The sequence below is a fragment of the Macrobrachium rosenbergii genome, chromosome 10 (assembly GCF_040412425.1).
Source record: "Macrobrachium rosenbergii isolate ZJJX-2024 chromosome 10, ASM4041242v1, whole genome shotgun sequence".
Lineage (NCBI taxonomy): Eukaryota > Metazoa > Arthropoda > Malacostraca > Decapoda > Palaemonidae > Macrobrachium > Macrobrachium rosenbergii.
The window spans coordinates 67233897-67256206 of NC_089750.1; the positions used below are offsets into that span (position 1 = coordinate 67233897).

The 22310-nt window shown below is 35.1% G+C and overlaps 1 protein-coding gene across 3 annotated transcripts; it reads left to right on the forward strand.

Moving 5' to 3' along the window:
• Window positions 1–1843: 1843 nt before the first annotated feature.
• Window positions 1844–20866, forward strand: LOC136842766 (estradiol 17-beta-dehydrogenase 11-like). Of its 3 annotated transcripts, none has more exons than XM_067110562.1 (9): window positions 1844–1932; window positions 7376–7531; window positions 7747–7836; window positions 8065–8172; window positions 8869–9000; window positions 10835–10964; window positions 14531–14648; window positions 15744–15869; window positions 17004–20866. In XM_067110562.1, exons 2-9 carry the CDS (start codon window positions 7379–7381, stop codon window positions 17074–17076), a joined length of 930 nt encoding a protein of 309 aa, XP_066966663.1. In that variant the 5' UTR covers window positions 1844–1932; window positions 7376–7378; the 3' UTR covers window positions 17077–20866. The 3 variants fall into 3 exon arrangements, with proteins under 3 accessions (XP_066966663.1, XP_066966662.1, XP_066966664.1); XM_067110561.1 differs by lacking the exon at window positions 1844–1932 and adding an exon at window positions 2068–2248; XM_067110563.1 differs by lacking the exon at window positions 1844–1932 and adding an exon at window positions 6953–7180.
• The last annotated feature ends 1444 nt before the right edge of the window (window positions 20867–22310 follow it).

The window sequence follows — 22310 nt, forward strand, 5'->3', positions numbered from 1 at the left end:
CTTTGTATTCTATATTATCCATTAATCTTACATAGTTCACCTATCTTATTGAATTCATAGCGTATATATTTTTAATGTAATACAGACATAATAAAAAATTTTCTTTATTCAACAATGAATTAATATTAGAACATATTACACCAAACTATTCTTTTGTAAAGAATTTGAGACATGAGCAATTTTTCAGAAATGTGCTATCATGTATGATAGTTTGTCAAGAAAATTTCACACAACACTATCATTTAATAAATATTAAGCCACAAATAGCATCATTAAGATTAGATTCACCTTGCCTTTGGAATAATTTGCCCTTGAGGGTAAATTTTCAAATCCTTGTCATTACATTACAGTACAAAGCCTATAATCCAAATTAAATTCTGACGTGACAAGATTCAAACCCGCATCCGATATTTCCAAATGAGGCTTATGGTAACTTGATCATGAAGTATATGTTTATTCACACTCTTGCCTATATATATCTGTTAAATTCAGATACATTTAGTAGACCTAGAACAGTCCCGTCTTGCCCATGTAGCAGTGCAGTTTACTTTTCGAGTTTTCTTATCAGATACTGTACAGATTCACATATTGCAAAAGCCACAGTGACCTACAGAGTAATACAATATACACCATACTACAATGGTGAGTTTATCTTAATTTGACAGATATATATGCAAGTATTGGTGGGAATGGGAGTTGACTTGCATCCTTCTCTGTGGTCAAGTGTGGAACGTAAACCTCAATCTGACCTGTGATAGTAGTAGAGCTTGAGAAGGTATTCAGCATAGTATGACAGCACAAGCAATTAGATGGATTTAAAAAGAGAGTGATGATACTAAACCCAGTTCAAGATTAAGTTAAGACATGGACAAATATAACTCAAGATCTAAGTTAAGACATGGACAAATATGTCTGAAGATACATGATGGTGTCCATCAAGTGTCATACTGAGCCCTTTATCAGGAAGAGAGGAAGCTAAATAAGTTACTTTTTTTTTTTTTTAATTCGGCATGCACAACTGTGAATTCAGAAATTGGAGCATTATACAGCATAGGAGACATGATAAACAAATTGCAGTAGTTAAACTAAATTAAAAAAAAGAACTCAAGATAAACTTGGACAAATGAACTGAGCTTAATGCAATAGCAAAAGTAAAAGACAAAAAAAATTATGTAAGGAAAGAAATTAATCTTACAAACACTTCATGCTGTATTGCCCATATATACAGTATACAGTGAAATATAAAGTAGGTACAAAATTGCTCATACACCTAATAAATAAGGACCAGGAACCCTTATACGTTCCTTCTACTACTACTACTACTACTACTACTACTACTACTACTACTACTACTACTACTACTACTACTACTACTACTACTACTACTACTACTACTACTACATGCTTTTACAGCCACATAATAATGTACCACAATCAAAGAGTTGTGGAAAGAGCAACAAAGAACTTATGATCTTATCAAGGAATTTATAAAATTAAGAGAGAAAACTTGTGGGCAATGAAAAGGACTTCCCGAATAAGCTTTTTTGACATCGTCAACGAGAGATGCATACAAGTGCAGAGATGGATGTCGGACTTGCAAAAAACATATAGCTTAATTTTTCTCCGAAGCTTAATAAAAAGACATTATAATTTCCTCAGATAGTATTCTTACGGATTCGTTAAGAATCTGCTGCTACTGAATTTCAGTTACCCATCTATGTTTCTACACCTCTGGATACAAAGTTTATAGGTATTTATTATTAGTCCCCTCGTGTGTTATTTGATCTGCATTAATAATAATATATTTGTGGTGCTAAGAAAACTGTACCTTGACAGCTCTTTTAGTGCTTCTTCTACCTAACAAGATTAAATGGCCGGGAGATATAATGCGGGATTCGCGAGAGTAGCTAAAACCGGATTAGCTAAACCAAGGTAAAGAGAGTTAAAACTACGTTAAAACATCTTTATTTGATGTAGATTTTGTCCTAATACCAGAAATAATAACAGAAGCGTTAATGACCCATGTTTTGTGCAAAAAAGCGAAACTGGAAGTATCGTCTCAGATTCGGCTCGGCCTCACCTGGTCAGAGGCAGAGCCCAAAGTTCAAGTCGGCTTCATCATCGGTCAGTTGCTGAAGAACTTTGGAGCGAGAAAGACACACGTACGGTCTGTCTTGGCATGCTGTGATAAGTGCGGTCCCTTTAAATAATTAGTTATTTAGCTTGAGGTTGTTTGCAAAAAACCAAGGTAAGAAGATATGAATTACTGTGTTAATATGGATTATGCAGCTTAGGATAGTAGGCCTATAGTCTTTTTAAAGCAAACTTGCCCATTCTAGGCCTAGGCTCTGTCATGCTTATTCGGTAGGCCTAAGCTTATTATTTTAGGACGAGGGTACATTACCCAAATTGTGTAGTCTGGTCTACGCTTAGGGTAGAAACCCTGAATAGCCTAACTTGACATAGGATAGGTTTAGGAACTTGGGCTTGGCTAGTTTATACTTTCTGGAGGTACTAGTCTAATCTCACCCGTAATAAATAGGCCTAGCTTAGGTTATACGAGGTCGCCCAAGGTTAATCAAGGTTGTTCTGTGTTTTATTAAGTAACTCACAGGCCCGTTTACTTGTATGGATAGCCACTTGTCTTGTAATTTAGCCACTTGTAGTGACCTGTTCATTACAACACTTACCATGGTATTTTTTTGTATTTGTGATGGTTTGCTTTCTTGAAAAGCCTTAGAGTAGTTTATTAGGCCTATTCCACGTGGTGAACCTACACTGCTACGTAAAAAGCAAATTTTGTAAATTTATGTAGCCTAGGTCAGATAGGCCTGTGCACAAAAGGGAAGAGGCGCCGGTGATGAAATATATGGTTCATGTATACCCTAGTCACTAACCAGTCAGAAGGAGAGAGAGAGTGACAGTGTAAACGTGGCATATTACTTACAGAGATACACCCTGACTCAGCCTAACTTTCCCTAAACTAACCTAATCTACCCAGCTTAGGGTTGGGTCAGTGTTGCTGCCTTGACCACATTCAGTGCGGGTAAACGACTAAACGTCAGTGTGCCGTTGCAGTTGCAGCCGCATAATTTGCCTCCGTAGTTGTCAAAGTTGACTATCAGTAGGAGATGGGTATTTGATTCAACTTTACAGATTTTGATATAACTTTAAACTTGTATTATTTAAGGATTCAATAAAAAAATTATAATTTGTATATATTTTATTTATGGTAGTTCTTTTCATTATCAAAGCTTAATTACCAACATTTAAAGAAATGTTATATAGTGTGTTTTTTTTTTTTTATAAAAAAGATGTATATAGTCGTCGTCAGTGTGGCCACAAAGAGATGCCAGGTATCACTATTTGACCAATTTATCAGATGAAAAACCACTAAACGGGAACACTGGATGGGGTGTCTAACCTGTACAGTATGCAAAACAATATGAATATTGTACGTATATACAGTGGAGTGTACCATAACCTAAGCTGACAGGTTGGCCAGTTTGTTTGCAGGAATGCTGCGTGTAAGTGGTTAGGCTAGACTCTTGGATGGTGCATTGTGCTAGGAGCAGGACAAGTATTCTCTTGTTTAGGTCTGTTCTTAACTTTTTTTGGACAAAGATATTGTCTATTAATGTAATTTCTTGACTGGAGAATATAGAAAATGGTTTATGCAATGCAGCACAGGTGAGATAATCTGAGAAATTTACATAGCTGTTGGGAATTGCAGTGTACCATCTAATGTTTATTGTTTTGCTTTCATGCCCAAGGGGCTGGTACTAAACACGGAGCAAAGCAGATCTTCTGCCATGTTTAGTACCAGCCCCTCGGAGATTAACATGACAGCATAAAAGAAAGATGTTAAATTCTTCATTGTTATGGTAAATTTCTCAAATGATCTCACCTGTACTGCATTATATACTGTATACCCTTTTGTATATTATTTAGTCACAAAATTACATTAATAAATGATATCTTCATGCGGTCCTCTCCTTTACGTTTACCACTTTTACTTATGAGGCTTTTTCTTTCTCAGATACCTGTAGGTTCTTGAAAGACCAGGTTTTTAGTGCATGTAGCAGCATGATCTTTTGCACCTAAATCGTGATTTAAGCTAATTATAAGTAAGAGCACTCTTGTGAAACAAATATAGCTTTCTCTTTAAGTGTTTCCTTACAAGGCCATTGCTGTATTAGAAAAAGTAAATAAATTTCTTCCTGCCTACCCCAGTTTTTCTCATTGTGCACAGCCAAGACAACATGAAGAAAGCAATGGTTGCTGCTGTATACCTGGTGATTCTACCTCAGTGGCAACTGGCTTAATTCTTCATTCAGTTTATCTTATGTTCCATAAAAAAGAACAAATCAGCAAAGAAAAAATGTGTTCTGAATCCACAGTTTTAGCCTAGAGCTAAAATATTCGTAGGCAATATGTAAGATCAGGTGAATTTGTTTCAGTTTAGTACTTGTCTTGATGATGCAGTTGGATACATAAATCCTTGTCATGGAAAGGCAGTGCTTGAGATGTGTCATAGTTTGAACTTTGAACCCAGACATCTTGTGATGTAGAGTATGATAATGGTGGTGAAATCTAACCTTATCAGTTTGATAATAGTGGCCTTTCACCTCTTAAATATAGCTACTGACCACACTTGCCTCCATTATTCATGGTACATTCATAGTAGTGTGATGGATTAGATAAACTTATTTGTTAACTCATTCCACTTAAATGGAAATGGAGTTTTAATTGATACAGATTATGATACTAACAAAGTCTGTTTTCAAGGCATAAGTGATTAGCATCTTGAGTCAGTGTCTCTGTGACTCTTGAACTTTAGGTTTCTAGGTATCAATATTTGGATTACCCAGGACTGTAAGGCACAGCTGGTTTTGTTTGTTAACCAGTTTGTAGATACAGTAGTCCCTAATTAAAAGCTTGGCAGTGTGAGTCATTCCCTCCCCACCCCCCAGCACACACGCACACACATAAACCTCCTGCCATTGGTTTTCTCTTGCACTGTATGCTGTTAAGATGTAAGGAGCAAAATTTTTACTGCTGTCACCATTCCTGTCAATTCCATGACAAACAATTAAGGAATGTGTGTCATGTATGTCTTGATTTCTTTCCTTTTATTTTTCTATTAAATTTGTATAGAGCTGGTGATCTTTCTTGACATAGCACTTAAGCATCCTATATGTTTTATCTGTTCTGCAATTTTCTGTGGTGAGTCCTCAAATGCATATCCTTTTGTAGCTATTAAATATGCATAACAAAAGCTAAACTGGCTGTTTTTCTGCTTTGATTTTTTCTGGTGCAGAAATTTAATGTCATGTTTCTTGGTGTATGTGCTCCAGCAAGTTGAAATGGGTTTAACAGATATTATTTACCTCCTTAAGCTCCTTATTAGAATGTCTTATCTTTGATTCGACACTGATAAGCTCTTTTAATTAATATATTTTTATTAAGAAACTGTAAGCTAAATTTGTCACATGTAATTGTTATGTGCTTCTCTACCTATCATATGACAACTCATATGAGAGAGAGAGTGATTGTTTGGTTGTAACTTGATAGTAAATCCTTATCATTAATTTATCAAGAGATACTGATATGGGAGACATGTCCTAATAAAACACCTACATAGTAACCTCATACACAAATTGTAAAGATGGGATAATCAAATTATTACTTCAGTATACTGGATGTGTATTTGTAAATAAATTGCAGGATCATTGCTATCAAGTTAGTGAAGATTCCCATCTGGATAAATGTCAGCTGAAGTTATTGCAAGTGTGTTGACCTTGCAAATAATTACCATATATATTGTTAAAATTAGATTTTTGTTTATTGTAAGATTACAAAGATTAGACTGTATCAATACAAACTTATTTAACTGAAAGCCCTTCTGAGTGTTGTCTGTTGCCAAGACATGGGCTAAAGTGTACAGTGCATTGGGGAAGACAGCATATTCTTTCTGGTTGGAGGAGGTTTCACTAAGTGATACCCACATTTTCTGTAGTCTTAGAAGATATAATGTGTTTAAGGAACATTCTATAATGTTTAGACAGTATACCCTATAACTGTTGTTCTGTTGGTATCTATAATCATCGTTATCACCTCTTATGAATTAACACCACTTATCTTCCTTGTGCTTTCACTTCCATAAATCTCCTCTCATTTCTACCCCAATATTCTCATCCAAGGCCTGGGCCTTCCAACTCCTTTGGTGCCCAGAGGTGCATACAGTACATATTATGCTCTCCAGGGTGGTACAAACTACAGTACCTGTACCAAGTCATCAGCCCAAGGCATCTCCTTCTCTCCTTTATCATTATCTTATTTATATAAGGAAGTTCTGTGGTTTCCCTTATGATATCATATGTCAATTTGCCCAGCCATCTGACTCACAATATTCCTCCGAAACACTTATTCTCAAATTAACTAAATGTTTTATAGAGTACAGCTGTTTCATTATCATACAGGGATTAATGTCCAGATAGTGTACAGAACATGTTAGAATAATATACTCCTTAGTCTTAATTTTGTTTGGAATTTTAGTTTATTTGATTTCCAGTTATTATTGAGCCTGCCCAGTGTTTGATTGCCTCTTTTAGTCTTTCACTGAGATGGAATCTAAATAACTAAAATAGACAATCAAACGCATGGCAGGCTCAATAACATCTGGAAATCAAATAGACTGAAATTCCATACAAACGTAAGACTAAACAGTACATTAGTCTAGCATGTTCTGTAACACTATATGGACATGAATCCCAATATGATAATGAAACGACTGTACTCTAAAAGATATAATTAATTTCAGAATAAAGGTTCCAGAAGAATACTGTGAGTCAGATGTCTGGAGAGACTGACAAATAGTATCATAAGGGAAACCACAGAACTTCCTCATGTAGATAAGATAATGATAAAGGAGGGATGGAGGTGACTTGGTAGTGTGCTTTGTACTACCCTGGAGAGAATAGCATGTAATGTATGCACCTCTGGTCACCAAAGGAGTTGGAAGACTTAGCCCTTGGATGAGAACTAGGAGATGTGGGGCTGGAAATGACAGGAGATTTATGGAAGTGAAAGCACCAAGAAGACAAGTGTTGGAATTTCTTTAACTGGTTAACTTGTCCCCAGACATTGGAAAAACTTGACCACATTGATCCTTTTTTCAGTTAGTAGTATTCATATACTGTAGTGCATTTTTCGTCCTCATTTGTTTCCAAGTCCAATCTCTTTGGATATTGAGTCATTCTGTTATGCAGTCTTTGCAGATGAGGGGGTGTTTTACATATTTCAAATCTGTCAGCATTCTGTTGTTGCTTCAGTCTTAGATGTAAACTAAAGTGAATTTTTATTTTTCTTTCAGAAAATGATTGGGGTAATCATGGTTGTGTATCAGTACATACTAGTGGTATTTGACCTTATCCATTTGTGGGTATATTCTATATTCCTGATGTTACAGTCTTCATGGTATCTTATATCTCCCCGGTCCATGAAGTCAGTTACTGGGGAAACTGTTTTGGTTAGTATTGTTTTGATTTTTGTTTCTGGTTCATCTGTTATTTTCAGCTACAATAACAATACTGAAAATGGCAATGGTTACAGTTTTTTACTCCTGACTTGCTTAAACAGACCAATTACTGAATGTTTTGTAGCTGGTTTTTAAATTTTTCTCTAAGAAAGAATGTTTTTTACTTTTTTTATACTATTTTTAATAGTGTTTTATAATTCCAACAGATAACAGGTACGGGTCATGGGATTGGTCGTGAACTTGCACTGCAGTTTGCTCGGCTTGGAGCAAAGGTTATTTGCTTAGATGTTAATGAGGTAACTAATGTGCTTTTTTAAGATGTAAAAATTTATTAAAATTTGGTTTTGCTCCTCAGATGGATGCTAGTGGTCTAAACATTTGAAGTTGATGATATTTTGGTTATTACATTATTTTTTACAAAGAATTTTATTCTGCATTGTTTGAGTACTATAATTAATTTTTAATTTAGATGATTAATGTCAACAATTTGAAAGGGGTGTGTTTTTTCTTTTATAATTTGATAGAAGAATAACAAGGCAACAGTGGCTGACATTTGCCGAGAAGGAGGAACTGCTTGGGGCTACAAATGTGATGTCTCTCAAAGAGAGGAAGTAAATGCAGTTTGCCGGAAGGTTAGTTCTGTATTCCTTACTACATTTCACATGATTATCATTCTTAATTTGCAAGTTCACCAAGTACTCTATAGTAATCCTCATATTATTTGCTGACCTAATACCTACTTTACACATACAGTAAACTGTATTAGCACTTTTCAGTCACCATCCTACAGTAGTTGAAGTGGTCTATCTAGGTTCTCTTTTATATTTATACTAATGGATAAGCTTTTTATACATCTTAATCCCTGTAGGGGGGGTTGGTTGTGCCATCAGGGCACCTCATGTGGTGCACTGTAGGTTATTGCTTAAGGTTCTTTGCAGCATCCCTTCGGCCCCTAGCTGCAACCCCTTTCATTCCTTTTACTCTACCTCTGTTCATATTGTCTTTCTTCCATCTTTCTTTCCACCCTCTCATGTCAATTGTTTCATAGTGCAACTGTGAGGCTTTCCTCCTGTCACACCTTTCAAACCTTTCTACTTTCAGTTTCTCTTTCAGCGCTGCATGACCTCATAGGTCCCAGCACTTGACCTTTTTCCTAAATTCTATCTTCCATTCCTATACATCGTAATTTTCTGTGAATATGAAGATTCTAGTTTTTGGAACAGCTAAAGGGGATCTCATTTCATTGAGGTAAGCTGCTTTTAAGATTGTAGTAAATTTGTAGATAAATAAGTGTATTAATTCCAAGATGTAATTTTATTTTATTACAGATTCAGGAAGAAATTGGGCTTGTGACCATACTAGTTAACAATGCTGGAATCATGCCATGTAAAGCTTTTATGAAACACACACCAGAGGAAATTGAAAAGTTATTTAGTATCAATGTCTTTGCTCATTTTTGGGTAAGTTTGAACTGTACACTCAGTTGAGATGATTATATTCTTTGTGAATGAGCATGTTTTGTAGGTTTGTCCCACATTGAAAGTTTTTACTGAATACAGTACATAAGTATCATGTACAGTAATTATTGTGTACGTACAGTTATTAGATTGCTATTTTTATTTCACAAGTGCAAGTCAGTCTGCGAGAGGAAATTGTGATCTCATCAGCAGAATCTGCATGTTATTCATTGCAGTGGCATTACAGTGTAGCAGTAAGGATTTTGTATCTAGAGTTAACACTGACAAATTTTGATTCTGTATGTGCACCACGGATAGGCCTTGATAATAAACTGCTTGGTTTCTTCGCACTGACAACTTCTACACCCAAGAAATATTTGAGACAGGATACTACTACATGAACTCAGGTCATGTGGGTTCAATCGAAAGCAAAAAAACAAGAAATGAAAACCATTAGTTTATTACACAGTCTATAAAAGTACAGTGAACATAGAAAGTAAAAGCAGTTACAGAAATCGTGAAAACATGTAGGCATGAACTAAGAACCAGGCAGTGTGTTGGAGCTGCAAGTTTAGTGGGTACTCAGCTGTCCCTTTCACTTATTCAATATATCTTGTATGCACTATACTGTACACAGAAAATAATACAGTAAGAAAAGTAAAATTAGGGATAGTGTTTGACTACAATTATTTGAAGAAGGAGATTTATGTTAATTACAGGTCATTCCTAATCCATCACAGTGACATGTTTTAATACTTTTTCTTTCATTTTCTCCATGTATAAAACGGACAAGATATTATGAATATACAGTATGTGGAGGAGAAGATTAATTTCTCACAAATTACAAAGTTCTAGCCCACTATGTCCATGTCTGCATGTGTCATGGTATACTTGCTTGCTTTTGCTTTCTCTTTCTATTGTAAATTTGTAGACTGATAAAAAAGTGTGATATTTATTTCTGTCTGCTTCACCTGTATTGTTCAATGTTCACAATAGACTCTCTTGTTTGATGTTAACGTACTTGCATTGTGTCTAGGATATACTATTATAGTCTGTGTTAAGAGATGTAGGGAAGGTGAACCTATCAAGTGGTGGCTTTCACATACTGTATATAAAATGTTTGAAGTTCATTTTATGGTTTGGGAGAAACCCTTATTTTAAGTATCTTGTTTAAGTTTTATTCAGTTGCCAGATTATTTCATCAGACATAGGTTACAAGTAGTTTATTTATGTGTGCTCTGATGATTTATTGCTCAGAGTATTGATGCAAAATTTTGAATAATTTGTGAATAGCAGTCTTCTTATTAGTACCATGCCAATGTGAATGGTAGCCCAAAAGAAATGTATAGCCAGAAATTTCAAATCACATTAGAGCACTTGATGATATGGTTAGTGATTTGGAGGAGAGATATAAAACTTTGCTTTTAGTTATCTCAGTAACATTAGTTGGGCTGTAACACAATAATTGGTTCCTTTAGTTATCTCGGTAGCATTAGTTGGGCTGTAACACAATAATTGTGAAAAATAATGACCAAAGATTTGGGTAACTGCATGATACTTAGTACTGTATAAACAGTTGATACAATATGGATATGTAGATGTTGTTTTTCCTAGCATATGTTATTCTTTACAGGTTTTTATATTATATAGTTTAATCATTAGCTTGTAAGTACTGCACTCTAATTAAGAAGAAAACAAATTGGATGCCTATAGGCATGTGACCCAGTTGACTGTCTTTCATAATGAAATGTATTTTGTAAGATTATAGCATTTATGGAAATTATTAAAGGATGTACAGTATATTATTATTGTAAATAATTCTTTTGATATTTTCCAGATGATTAGAGAATGGTTACCCCTCTTTGTCGCAGCTGGAAAAGGTCACATTGTAGCTGTGTCTTCCATTGCAGGTCTTATGGCAACAAGTAATTTAGTGCCATACTGTTCAAGTAAATATGCTGTGAAAGGTATGTAACATTAACAAAACATTTCAGGATTTTAAGAACAGTTTTCTTTATTTTCCTCCATAAGAAAAACCAAATTGGGCCAAATACAGACATAAGTTGAAAGGATATGGTTGTTGTAGAGATGTTTTCTGGTTATTTCTCCATGTAATGTTTGAATACAGCTTGAATTAATGCAGCTTGCTATGTAGTTGAAGATATGTTTCTGTAATGGTCCTGACTTGTTATTGAAGAGCTGAAGTCATCCTGCAGCTTACAAGCTTCTAATTATACTTTTACACTACTTCTTGGAGTGCCTGAAGAATGAAGACTAGAGGGCATCACTAATTAAGGTTTCTGGTTTCTTTTGGTTGGATATAGTCAAGAGGGCCACACCAGGCTTCGTGATCTTTTTCGCACCTTGCCAACTCACAGTTTTACTATTGTATTGTCCTTTGCTGCCTTGGCTACCTAAGAAAGCAGATCTGTTGGTGTCAGCTTTGTTAAACATTGCCAATTGTGTCTTCATTTAAAGTATTTACAGGCATATAAGGTACATATTTTTTCTCCCTGAAAGGAACAAGGACCTTCATCTGCTTCTTTTATGATAGGTTCAGCACTCATATTATGAACAACATGTTTTGGTGATGCAGTGCTGGTAAACTGAACTCTGAGCACCTCCCTGCAGACGTTGTTCCCTGATAACTAAAAGTTATTAGTAATTATGCATTTTTAAGTAGCTGTTATCCTAAGTAATCTACATACCAGTGGTCTTTTTTTTTAAGGCCACGTATGGTAAAAATGGGGGTTAATGAATCCCTCCTTCAGATGCAAACAAACTACTGTGGTTGCTTATGCATCAAGTTAGACTGAAGATATCAGAGCCATGTACAAGACTATCTTACTTAGGAACATGGAACATTCTATTTCCCTTTTGCAAACATATCATACATTAGATAAAGTATAGTAATCAGGTCTGTATTTAAAGAAAAATATGTTAACTACCAGAAACACTGGTATGCAGACTTTATGAAAATTGCGTAGGATGAGGTATCATCAACCTCCAACATTCCAACACCCTCCCACATTCTCAGTGCCCTCTGACTTTGAAATATACATTGCTACTGCACTGTGTTTGACTTTATTTAGTAGGCTTAAAACTAAAGTACAAGCATGATCAGTATACAGTGAAAGGGATTGTAAACTAGGCAGATGCTCGGTACAATTGCAAGTGTAAGCTTAAATGATTTGGACATTGTAATGACAAATTTCTTATACCTGATAAATAGCAGTATCGATGTTAAAAGCATATTTTAGGAAGGGCAGACTTCTCTAATATACCAGATTATGAAAATTTTACCATCTTTCCCTTTACAGTAATACAGTAACCTTCAGAGGGAAGTAAAGTTCAGAGGAAGATTTTTATTTTTATGATTGTTCCAAAATATGTTCCCCCCCCCCAAATTTTTTCATACAGTATTTAATTTTGTTTGGATTCATGGATTGCTTATTGACTATAAGCAGTCCTCGCTTATCGGTGGTGTTGGTTAACGGTGTTCCGGTTTTACGGTGCTTGGCTCACAACGTCATTAACCAGAATTTTGGCGACGGTAGGTGGTTTATCGGCATCGGTAAGCAGTTTATTGGCATCAATAAAGTGGTTTATCACCGTCTGTAAGCAGTTTATCAGCTCCGATAACCAATTAACAGTACTGATAGCGGTTTACTGGTGCTTACAATGTCGTAAACGCATTTATTACCATAACTGTCTGTGATTTTTGGTTAGCGGCACTCAGCCGGGAACGGAACCCACGCTGTTAACCAGGAACTGCCTGTATTATCATTATAATGGAAAATTTAAGAGAAAGAGAACGAGGTGCTGTTTACACATTTATGGACTCCCACAATGATTGAAATGTTGATTTGCTTACTGGCCAGTTGTATATACTGTAGTTTTTTCATAATTTTCATTTGAAATCTTTATTCCATCCACTTAAATTGGAGTGCCAATTTTATTATTAGAATTGAAGCAAAAATTTGCTGTATACTTGATTTTATTGTTTATTTCTGTTCATTTTGAATACATAAATGACTAGGAAAAAGTGGATACTATGGAATGGTTACTGAAAATTCTGCAAAAAAAAAAAAAATCCATAAATGTTAGGTAAAAAAAGAAAAGAGAATGAAGTAGGAACATACATTTTTACATTAGACAACTCTAAAGGAATGCTACTATCCCCAGTGTACCAAAAGTGTAAAAAATTTCACCCACAGAAGATTCCATTAAGATGGTAATACCCTTACCCTTACAACATTATACACCATCTTCAATCTGGGACCCAGGCACTTTCATCCTGCATACTTATATAGGGGCCACTGATTGGACGATAGGAAATCTAAACATGAAATTCATTACCTATAAGCTGTCATTGTTATACAAAAATATGTATTTATATTGATACACATTATATTTATTATATAGATATCACTTTACCTGTATCATCAGGGATGGCATTAAAACAGAAATGGTCAGGACAGCATATCCCATCCCCAGGGGCATTACAGACCACCCTGAAGTTAGTACTAGTGTGCCTTCATTCTGCATACAGGCAGTCCCCGATTAACGGCGGGCTCGGTTAACAGCGATCTGGTTTTATGGCGCTTGTCTAGCAACAAAAATCGGCAATTTTCAGCACCGAAAATCGCTGATTTCTGCTTATCGGTGCCGATAATTGGGTATTGGTGCCAATACATACCCAACAGAGGCGCCGATAACCGAAAATCAGCACTTTTCGGCACCGATAACCCCCAAAAATTGCCGAAAAGGCTCCGAAATCATGGATTTTCGGTTAGCGGCGATTTTCGGTTATCATCACACCCTCAGAAACGGAACCCCGCCGATAATCGGGGACTGCCTGTACTCATGAGGGCCAATGGTGATAGCCCCCGTAGGGTTAGTAGTGCCATCAGTGCATCTCACACGGTGCACTTTTAGCATTACATAAGGTTCTTTGCAATGTCCCTTCAGCCCCTAGCTGCAGCCCCTTTCATTCCTTTAACTGTAGCTCCTTTCATATTCTCTTTCATCTTAATTGTTTTATTGTGCAACTGTGAGGTTTTCCGCCTGTTACACCTGTAAAACCTCTTTTACTCTGGGCTTCATTTTCAGCACTGAATGACCTCATAGGTCCCAGCGCTTGGCCTGGCCTGAATTTTATATTCCAATTCCAATGGTGATAGCAAGCAAAAACATGGGGTTCATTATCAGTGAACTTATCTTTGTTATACTCAGAAAAAAGCAAAGGCATAGGATGACATGTAATACAATGGAGCTGAAGGCCAAAGGCATGATGCAGTTGCATATTATACTTCTGATACTGCCATGAATATGTTATACAAGTACACAAGGGAAACTGTAAGGAATGATTCATTCTTTTAAAAAAACAAATTTTAGAGAAAAGGGCTAACAAAAAATAGCGTATTTTACGTAGTGATGCATGAGCTTATACATTTTACTTTTAGCATTTATAATATGCTAGCTGTGGCAGGAGTATGTGCTTTGAAATGTTAAAAAGAACAAAATTTTACAGGCTTAATGGATGGACTAAGTGAAGAGTTGCGCTATGCAGGGAGACATCCAAACATAAGATTCACTTGTATTCACCCTTTTGTGGTAGACACCGGGCTTGCCCAGAAGCCTCGAATCAGGTAGGTATCATAGAAGGTTCAGTATGCCAAAGTATTAGTATTTCATAGCTTTTTTGCTGCTTTAAAATTTGGCTTCCTACAGTCATTAGCCCTCAGTGGTTTTACTGGAGCAGTGTCCCTTTCTTGGCTCTCTATAAACAGGACATTGCTAGTTCATTCCAAGCATTACACAGTATTTTTCACAACATTCATGCAAAACTTGGTAATTTTTACAATAACTATGGTAACTTGATACAATTTATGAGGAAACTTTTATATTACATTGTATATTCCTCAACCCAGTCTAGTGGTAGTGCTAAATTTGGTGTTGAGATTAAAGTATTCAAGACTGGTTTTATTTTGGAATTCAAATAGTCTAACAAGAACATTGAGTCATTTCATGGGGCTTGCCAGAAGGTTCTAAAACGAGAGGTAAACTTGGAGCAAGGTAAAGTTAAAATTAGACAACCAAGTGAGAAGAAAGCAAAGGGAACTGATGAAATGTAAAAGGCATGGAGTCATGTGGATGCTGCAAAGAACACTTAGTATTATCTGAAGTGCATCATGAAAAGCATGCTGCAAGCAGTAACCCCCAACTAAGTTACGGTAATGAAAATGTTGATATATGTAACCTGAGCTAACCAAGTTAAAGTTTGGAGTTAATGTTTTCTCTCGTAGTATGTCGAGAAAATGTACGAAATATAGATGTGAATGAATTTGAAAGAACACATTTTTGAGTGACACTCTCCAGATATTTAATTAAGTTTTGGTGTGCATTAGTAATGTGACAGTTTTTGGATAACAGTGATGATTGTGTTCTGTTAACTGTGAAGGAAAATGTCAGTTACACAGATTTCAGTAGCTATGTCAGTCTTCTGGCTTGTGTAGTGTTAGGTGGTCATGGCCAAGGTATCCTCTCTGCCGAGTGCTCATATGTTTTTATGTATCTAGTGTTGCAGGCAGCGTGAGGTAAGCAACATAATAAGGTCAGTGACCCTTGGGCTTTAGATGCATAATGTTAATACACATGAATATTGTATTGATGCAATGCATTTTCATGATCATTTTGTCTTTTTTATCCTTGTGGAAAATGGAACTTAGTAAAGTGTTTTTCAGATTCCCGTACTTTAACCCAATAACGACGACTTCAGAATGTGCAGGAAAGATTATTGAGGGCGTGCGCCGAGAAGAGGACATAGTGTGCATTCCATCAAAAGACTACTACGGGCACAAGTTGATGAAGTAAGGAGACATTTGTAGAATTCTTACTAGCTGACTGACAAATAGAACGGTATTTTTTATACTGTATATTTGTTGGATTTCAGGGTGGTCTTTCTATACACCAGGTGCTTTAAATCATATAGGTGATGTGTTCATTCAAGCCATGGTGATAAGAATTAGATGATTAATGGCTCTTTTGTCTTCCACAAAGTATGAAATGTACAAAGAGATGTTTAAGTTTGGTTGTAACTTGGCAAATGAAAAAGGCCTTAACATAGTATTTGATACTTTGCCACGTTTGTTTGTTTAAGCTTTTACTACAGCTAACTGTCAAAATATTGTGATGATAAGGTGATTTCAGTATTTGTAAGATTTGCCATAGTGCCATTTAGCCTTGTAGTCAGTTGGAGCCCCTAGGCCATATGATACTTTTCTACCCAGGCTTTCTTGGCTCATCAACACCTTTTAGCTTTCTGCTTGTAGTTGTTGTTTCATTCTCATAATATAAGAGGTACTGTATGGTGATGGTGTAGTCCATCTAAAAGGGGACTTCATGAATCCCTTCAAAGAGATTGAAAGATTCATTGGTAATGCCACCCCTACAGACTAAGTCAGAATTGATTTTGACCATTACTATTCGTGGTCAGAGAAACACCATCTTTGAAACCTATTTAATTTTGCTCCCCATAGTTCTACAATTGGGTAATTATGATCAGAAAGGCCATTGGTTGGTGTTTACCTGGCATCGACTTGAATATTTTCAAATTTTTCAGTGGCATAGGCTTCTATGTCAGGGAATGTCTCTCATCTTTAGCAGCCTTTTAGCTTTATTACAGCTTTATTTTAGTTTTATTACATTGTGTATTAATCTACTGCATTTAACAGATTTATTGTCATTTGTGATAACAGTTTAATATCTATAAAAGAAAGTTGTTCTAGAAACATTAATTTTTCTAAATTTTATTACAAAGTTGCTTTCACAATGCAAGGAATTTTATTGTAAGATTTGAACACTTCAAGCCTCCTCTTTTCATGCTAAAAGGAGGGGATGTAGAAAGTATCTGTTTAGATTGTGTCGTGTGTTAGAATATACAGATTTCTGTTTGATCATGATTGCTTTATTTGGTCAAGAACTAATTGACTTTTCACTTGCAGCTTAGTACCTATCAGTGTACGCAAAGCTTTCCTGGACTTTATGGACACTGGAGTGGATGAACACGATAGCTAAATGCTGATTTTCCATCTTGAAGAATGAATGTTTCTCCACTGTGATACAATGACAAAATTTAGACCAAATCTTTCATTGGTCTTGGTAAAAACTGTTGTTTATTTTAATGAAGTTTTAGGATTAACTAAGTCATTTTTAGAACAAAGACCAGCAGTTATAAGAGTAACTGATGGGCAGTCTTACTAATGAGTTAATGGGAATTTTTACTAATGAAAATTTTATTTTTGTAAGGAATTTAGACAAGTGCCTTTATGAAAATTTTCATATTTAAAGTTCTATTTGTGAATTAAGGGATAGCAAAGGTTGTATTTGCATTTAGATAACGTTTAACAGTAAATGCATGTGTCTTACGTTTGTTCTTTATAAAAAGTTTTGTGAGCTGCCCTAAACTGCTAGACTCTTGCTTTATATAAAGTTTTGTGAGCTGCCCTAAACCACCAGACTTGCTCAAACTGAAGCTCATCCGTTCTTTCCCTCTCAACATAATATCCTAAAGCAAATTAAATAAGCTTTTTTTGTGTAATGGGAAAACAGGCTAGTATGACAACCCAAATCTTACAAAAAGAAATATAAAAAGAGGCTGTTGATAACCAATATAGCATTTTCCATTGTGAAAGAGAGAAAAGGCTAAAACACATTTAATCTGGTGAAGCCCTTTGAAAACCTGTTATCGGCAGTCTTTTTTCAGATATGTGAAAGAGCAGCGTTCATTAGCATTATGGTAGGTGGAAATTAATAAAAATAAATAGGTTTTCCTAACTTTTACCTATATTGGTCAGCTGTTGAACCTTTTTGAGGTAGTTATCTAGATTAACATAATTCTAATATTTGACTAGTAAGTCCTCTAGAGACAGCAGTGCAGAGGCACATATATAAGTGCAATATCATGTAGATTTTGAAACACTTAATATTATTAAACTTAGGGTTGTGCTCAGTTGTATATACTTTTAAAAAGAACTCAGACATCAAAATATTCCCAAAGGTTAACACTAATCATCATTATGAAATATATGTAATGTTTTAATGAAAGAATATGTTATTCAGGTTGTCATAGTTGTTCTTATACTTTTATTTCAAACTATTTTAGATTATTGACATTTTATACCATTTGGATTATTTAGATTTTTACATGAAAAGTAATGATATTTTAAGTCTTCTCTACTGGTTAAGCTGTTTTACAAAAGTAATATAGTATATATTGTGAAAATACTTGCATTGGTTTCTTGAATGTATTTAGATAAGTGTAACACTTACCTAACAGTGTACTATACTCTATGAGGCAGTTGCAAATGCCACCACCTCTGTGATGTACTGTATGTATACCTCAACTTTTTCTAAACATTCAACTGAAAATGTTACCCAACCCCTTTACAATGAACTTGAACTCCTTCAGTAAGGTATTCACATGAATTGTTGAGGAAATTTTCCAGGCTGTGACTTATTATTAGGTAGTGCACCCTTATACAGAGTACTGTATTGAAGTTACAACCTGAATGGATGAAAATTTATTTATTGTATTCATTATGGATTTTTGTATGTACAGTATAGCTACTTTATTATTATTATTGTATGTATGCCTTGCAAGCTGTGAAATTTGTTTTAGAATTTGAATTCCTAGCTACCTAAGTATTTTACTACTTTTATATGTGTAGCAGTAAGATAGGTAGGTTTCCAGCTTAGTTTTAAGCTAAAAAATAATAGAAACCTACTCTTCCCTTAAATGGGAAAAAATACTTACTTCGGTTTCTTAAACCATTTCCCTGTCAATCAGAACAAAATACATGTCAGCTTCTCAAACCATTTCCCTGTCAATCAGAACCAAAATACACTTCAGTTTCTTAAACCATTTCCCTGTCAATCAGAACAAAATACGCTTCAGTTTCTTAAACCATTTCCCTGTCAGTCAGAACCAAAATACACATCAGTTTCTTAAACTGTTTCTTTGTCGATCAGAACCAAAATACACTTCAGTTTCTTAAACCATTTCCCTGTCAATCAGAACAAAATACACTTCAGTTTCTTAAACCATTTCCCTGTCAATCAGAACCAAAATGCACATCAGAGTCTTAAACCATTTCCCTGTCAATCAGAACAAAATACACTTCAGTTTCTGAAACCATCTCCCTGTTAATCAGAGCCAAATACACTTCAGTTTCTTAAACCATTTCCCTGTCAATCAGAACCAAAACACACTTCAAATTCTGAAGCCATTTCCCTGTCAATCAGAACCAAAATACATGATCAGTGCCCATTAGAGGTAAATAGCTATGACTTCACATAGTAGCCATTACTAATTTTTAACAGATGAAGGTACAATAAGTATTAATACTGCTTTTGTAATAAATGTAATTAGCATTTAGAGTAGCGTAACTTAGATGAAAAGTGTTTGGCAACAGGAAATGTCATTGTTAGTTTTATTACAGTGTATTGTATTAGTAAAGATGTTTATTAGTATTATATATAAAGGGCTGTGCAAGTATTATATATAAAGGGCTGTGCAAAGACAAATGAAAGGAGTAAGATAAATGCAGTAAGTTTATGCAAGTTCATCACCACACTGTATCCAAAATTAATCAGATTAACAGAACTGAAATGTGCAGGTAAAAAGTATAAGTTGTAAATATAAAACAGTAGTGCAAGAAAAGATAAGCTAAAAGTTGAACCTAATAGTTAAAGTTGTTCCAAGATCAGAGACTGTTTAACCCATAACCTTGTCAATAACCAGCCCAATAACTTTCAAGAATTTTTTTATATAAGGGGTAGTAAATGTAGAGTAAATAATTGAAAAAGGGAAGGCTGAGAAAAAGAGCACATTTCATATTTTGCAAAAAATTTTACTTTCCATTGTTATTCACAATGCCCAACTTGTACTAATAAGATGAGCATCATGTTTAACAATGATAATAAAAGATGGGGTAGACAGGGTTTTACCCTCATCAACATGCAAGGTTGATAATTTTGCATTGCATAGATATCATTTATTAATGAACACTTGTAGACTTCCTGCATGCTGCAATAACCAACAGTCTATGACTGGCAGTGGCTGTGTGCATAAAAATTGGAATATTTACCTTGACAATATGTATATTCTGTATTTAAAATTTGTAATTGACCCCCTATTTAAAATGTGGTTTCTTGAAGCCAGAAGACTAAGTCAGTTATATTTGTCAGCTTTGGAACTTAGGTCCCAACCATTATTTGAAATAACTTTGTTCCTCCTACAACTGTACCTGTATTACCTGAAATAGTGATGACTTCAACATGGGACCAAGTTATTTTGTAATACCGTACTGGAAAATTCTGGGTTTCATTGTTAAAACAGCCATGTATTTTCTTCCTTATCTTTAGAGTTCAAGTATAGTCACCTTAAAATGAGATAGTAGCATTGAGGTTCTTGTGTTCAGAAAATTATTTTACTTATTCCAGTAAACGGCATTGAAATTTTTAAGTACGTTATGAGTAATGTACGTAAGCAATCAAATGAATGAAGACTTCTCAGTGTTTTTACAATGTTGTATTTTTCCGTATCTACAATTGTGTAGATCAGGTGTTGATTTTTCCCTAGCATTAAAAGATTTGTGAAATGCTTATTATGTACTGTATTTTATAAATAACTATTTACAGTACTTGCATAGCATTTTTTTTTATGTTTTTACTGGTTGTGTTAATTTTGTATCCTAATATAGGTTGGAAAAATATTTTATATAAAAAATTGCTGAGCTTGAGCATGTATTATGTACTACAGTAAGGATTTGTACTATCAGATAAGGTCAGTAAAAAACTTTTTATATTTGTTATTCTCATTCATTAAAATTGCACCTTTAGGATTGTTTATATTAAGTACTGTAATTTAACAAAATCACAGTCACACTTTTCATGGTTGTGTATTAACATTCATTTAGTGCTTTGACAACCTCATTTCACAAAGATTTACTTTTAATTTTAACATTGAAAATCATATGTATAGGCACTTTCATTCAGGTTACTAGACTTACTCCCATGTGTGGTTGTCACAGTTGAACAGTGTTCTAAAACCATTTTTTCATGTATCATAGTGAGTCAGGTAGGTGATATAGTTTGCATAGACCATGTCAGTTTAGCACTGTTTTTCTACAAAATGGCAAGTAGAGGTAAGAATGTTTGTTGTTCCTTTTCATTCAAAAAATTGATAGAAGTCAATCTGTCTCAGTCTTGTTTCCCGTGCCTGTAACACCACAGCTCTCAGCAACTTCCTTATGTGTAATATAATCATCCCTCCTCATCCAGTCTATGAATTTTCGCAGTTTGAAGTGACAAGCAGTTCAGAGGTGGTCCCCCCCTCCCCGTTCAAAAGCTTCCCCTTTTTTGTATTTGCTTATTTCACTACAAAATACTGTAGTCAGTCTTATTTTTTTTCTTACTGTCATTACTTTGTTCATAATCCAATGTGTTCCTACAGTAATGGGAATTTTTTGCCTTTCTTTGCACCCTAATATGTTACTCCTTTCTCAATTTGTTCCTCTGTATTTACTTGCTGGAATCCATAGTGATACCATTTGTAACTGAATACATGATACAGAGTTCAAACCTACTTTCCTGTCAGGAAGGGTTTGGCTACTGGAACTATTCTACAAAGAATAAAGTTCCTCATTGGACGGGCTGGTATCGTTCTCGGCTAGCACTCTGCTGGGCCCGCATTCGACTCTCTGACCGACCATTGAAGAATTAGAGAAATTCATTTCTTGTTATAAGGTGGTTTGGATTCCACAATAAGCTGTAGGTCCCGTTGCTAGGTAACCAATTGGTTCCTAGCCACGTAAAATAAATCTAATCCTTCGAGCCAGCCCTAGGAGAGTTGCTAATCAGCTCAGTGGTCTGGCTAAACTATGGTATACTTAACTTTTTTTTTTCTACAAAGAATTAGGCATCTTATGACTAATGGCTTATTATGAACAGTCAATATTTGAGGTTCAATTGTGAATATGCAAGTTATTATAAATTTCTTGTTAGTAGGTAACAGGCTATCTTCAGGTGAATAACAGTGTTGTCAAGTTGTGATCCCCATGATTATATTACTCTACATTAATTTGTTAAGCACCCCTTTTACAATCAAGACCCACTTGCTGCTTCCATCCCAGTCAGAACAGCTTTTCCACTTCAATTACCCTCCAGCTTAACAGATGGTTCTATTAAGGTAAAGGTTGCTTTATCTTATGAACAACAAAATATGTAGATATATATGCAGTAGAGAAGAA

Excerpts from the sequence above, each read along its gene's own strand:
- LOC136842766 (XM_067110562.1), top strand. The coding sequence starts at position 7,379 with ATGATTGGGGTAATCATGGTTGTGTATCAGTACATACTAGTGGTATTT. Across the intron at positions 7,837-8,064 it reads TTTGCTTAGATGTTAATGAG|AAGAATAACAAGGCAACAGT; the intron begins GTAACTAATGTG and ends ATAATTTGATAG. Across the intron at positions 10,965-14,530 it reads AAGTAAATATGCTGTGAAAG|GCTTAATGGATGGACTAAGT; the intron begins GTATGTAACATT and ends AAAATTTTACAG.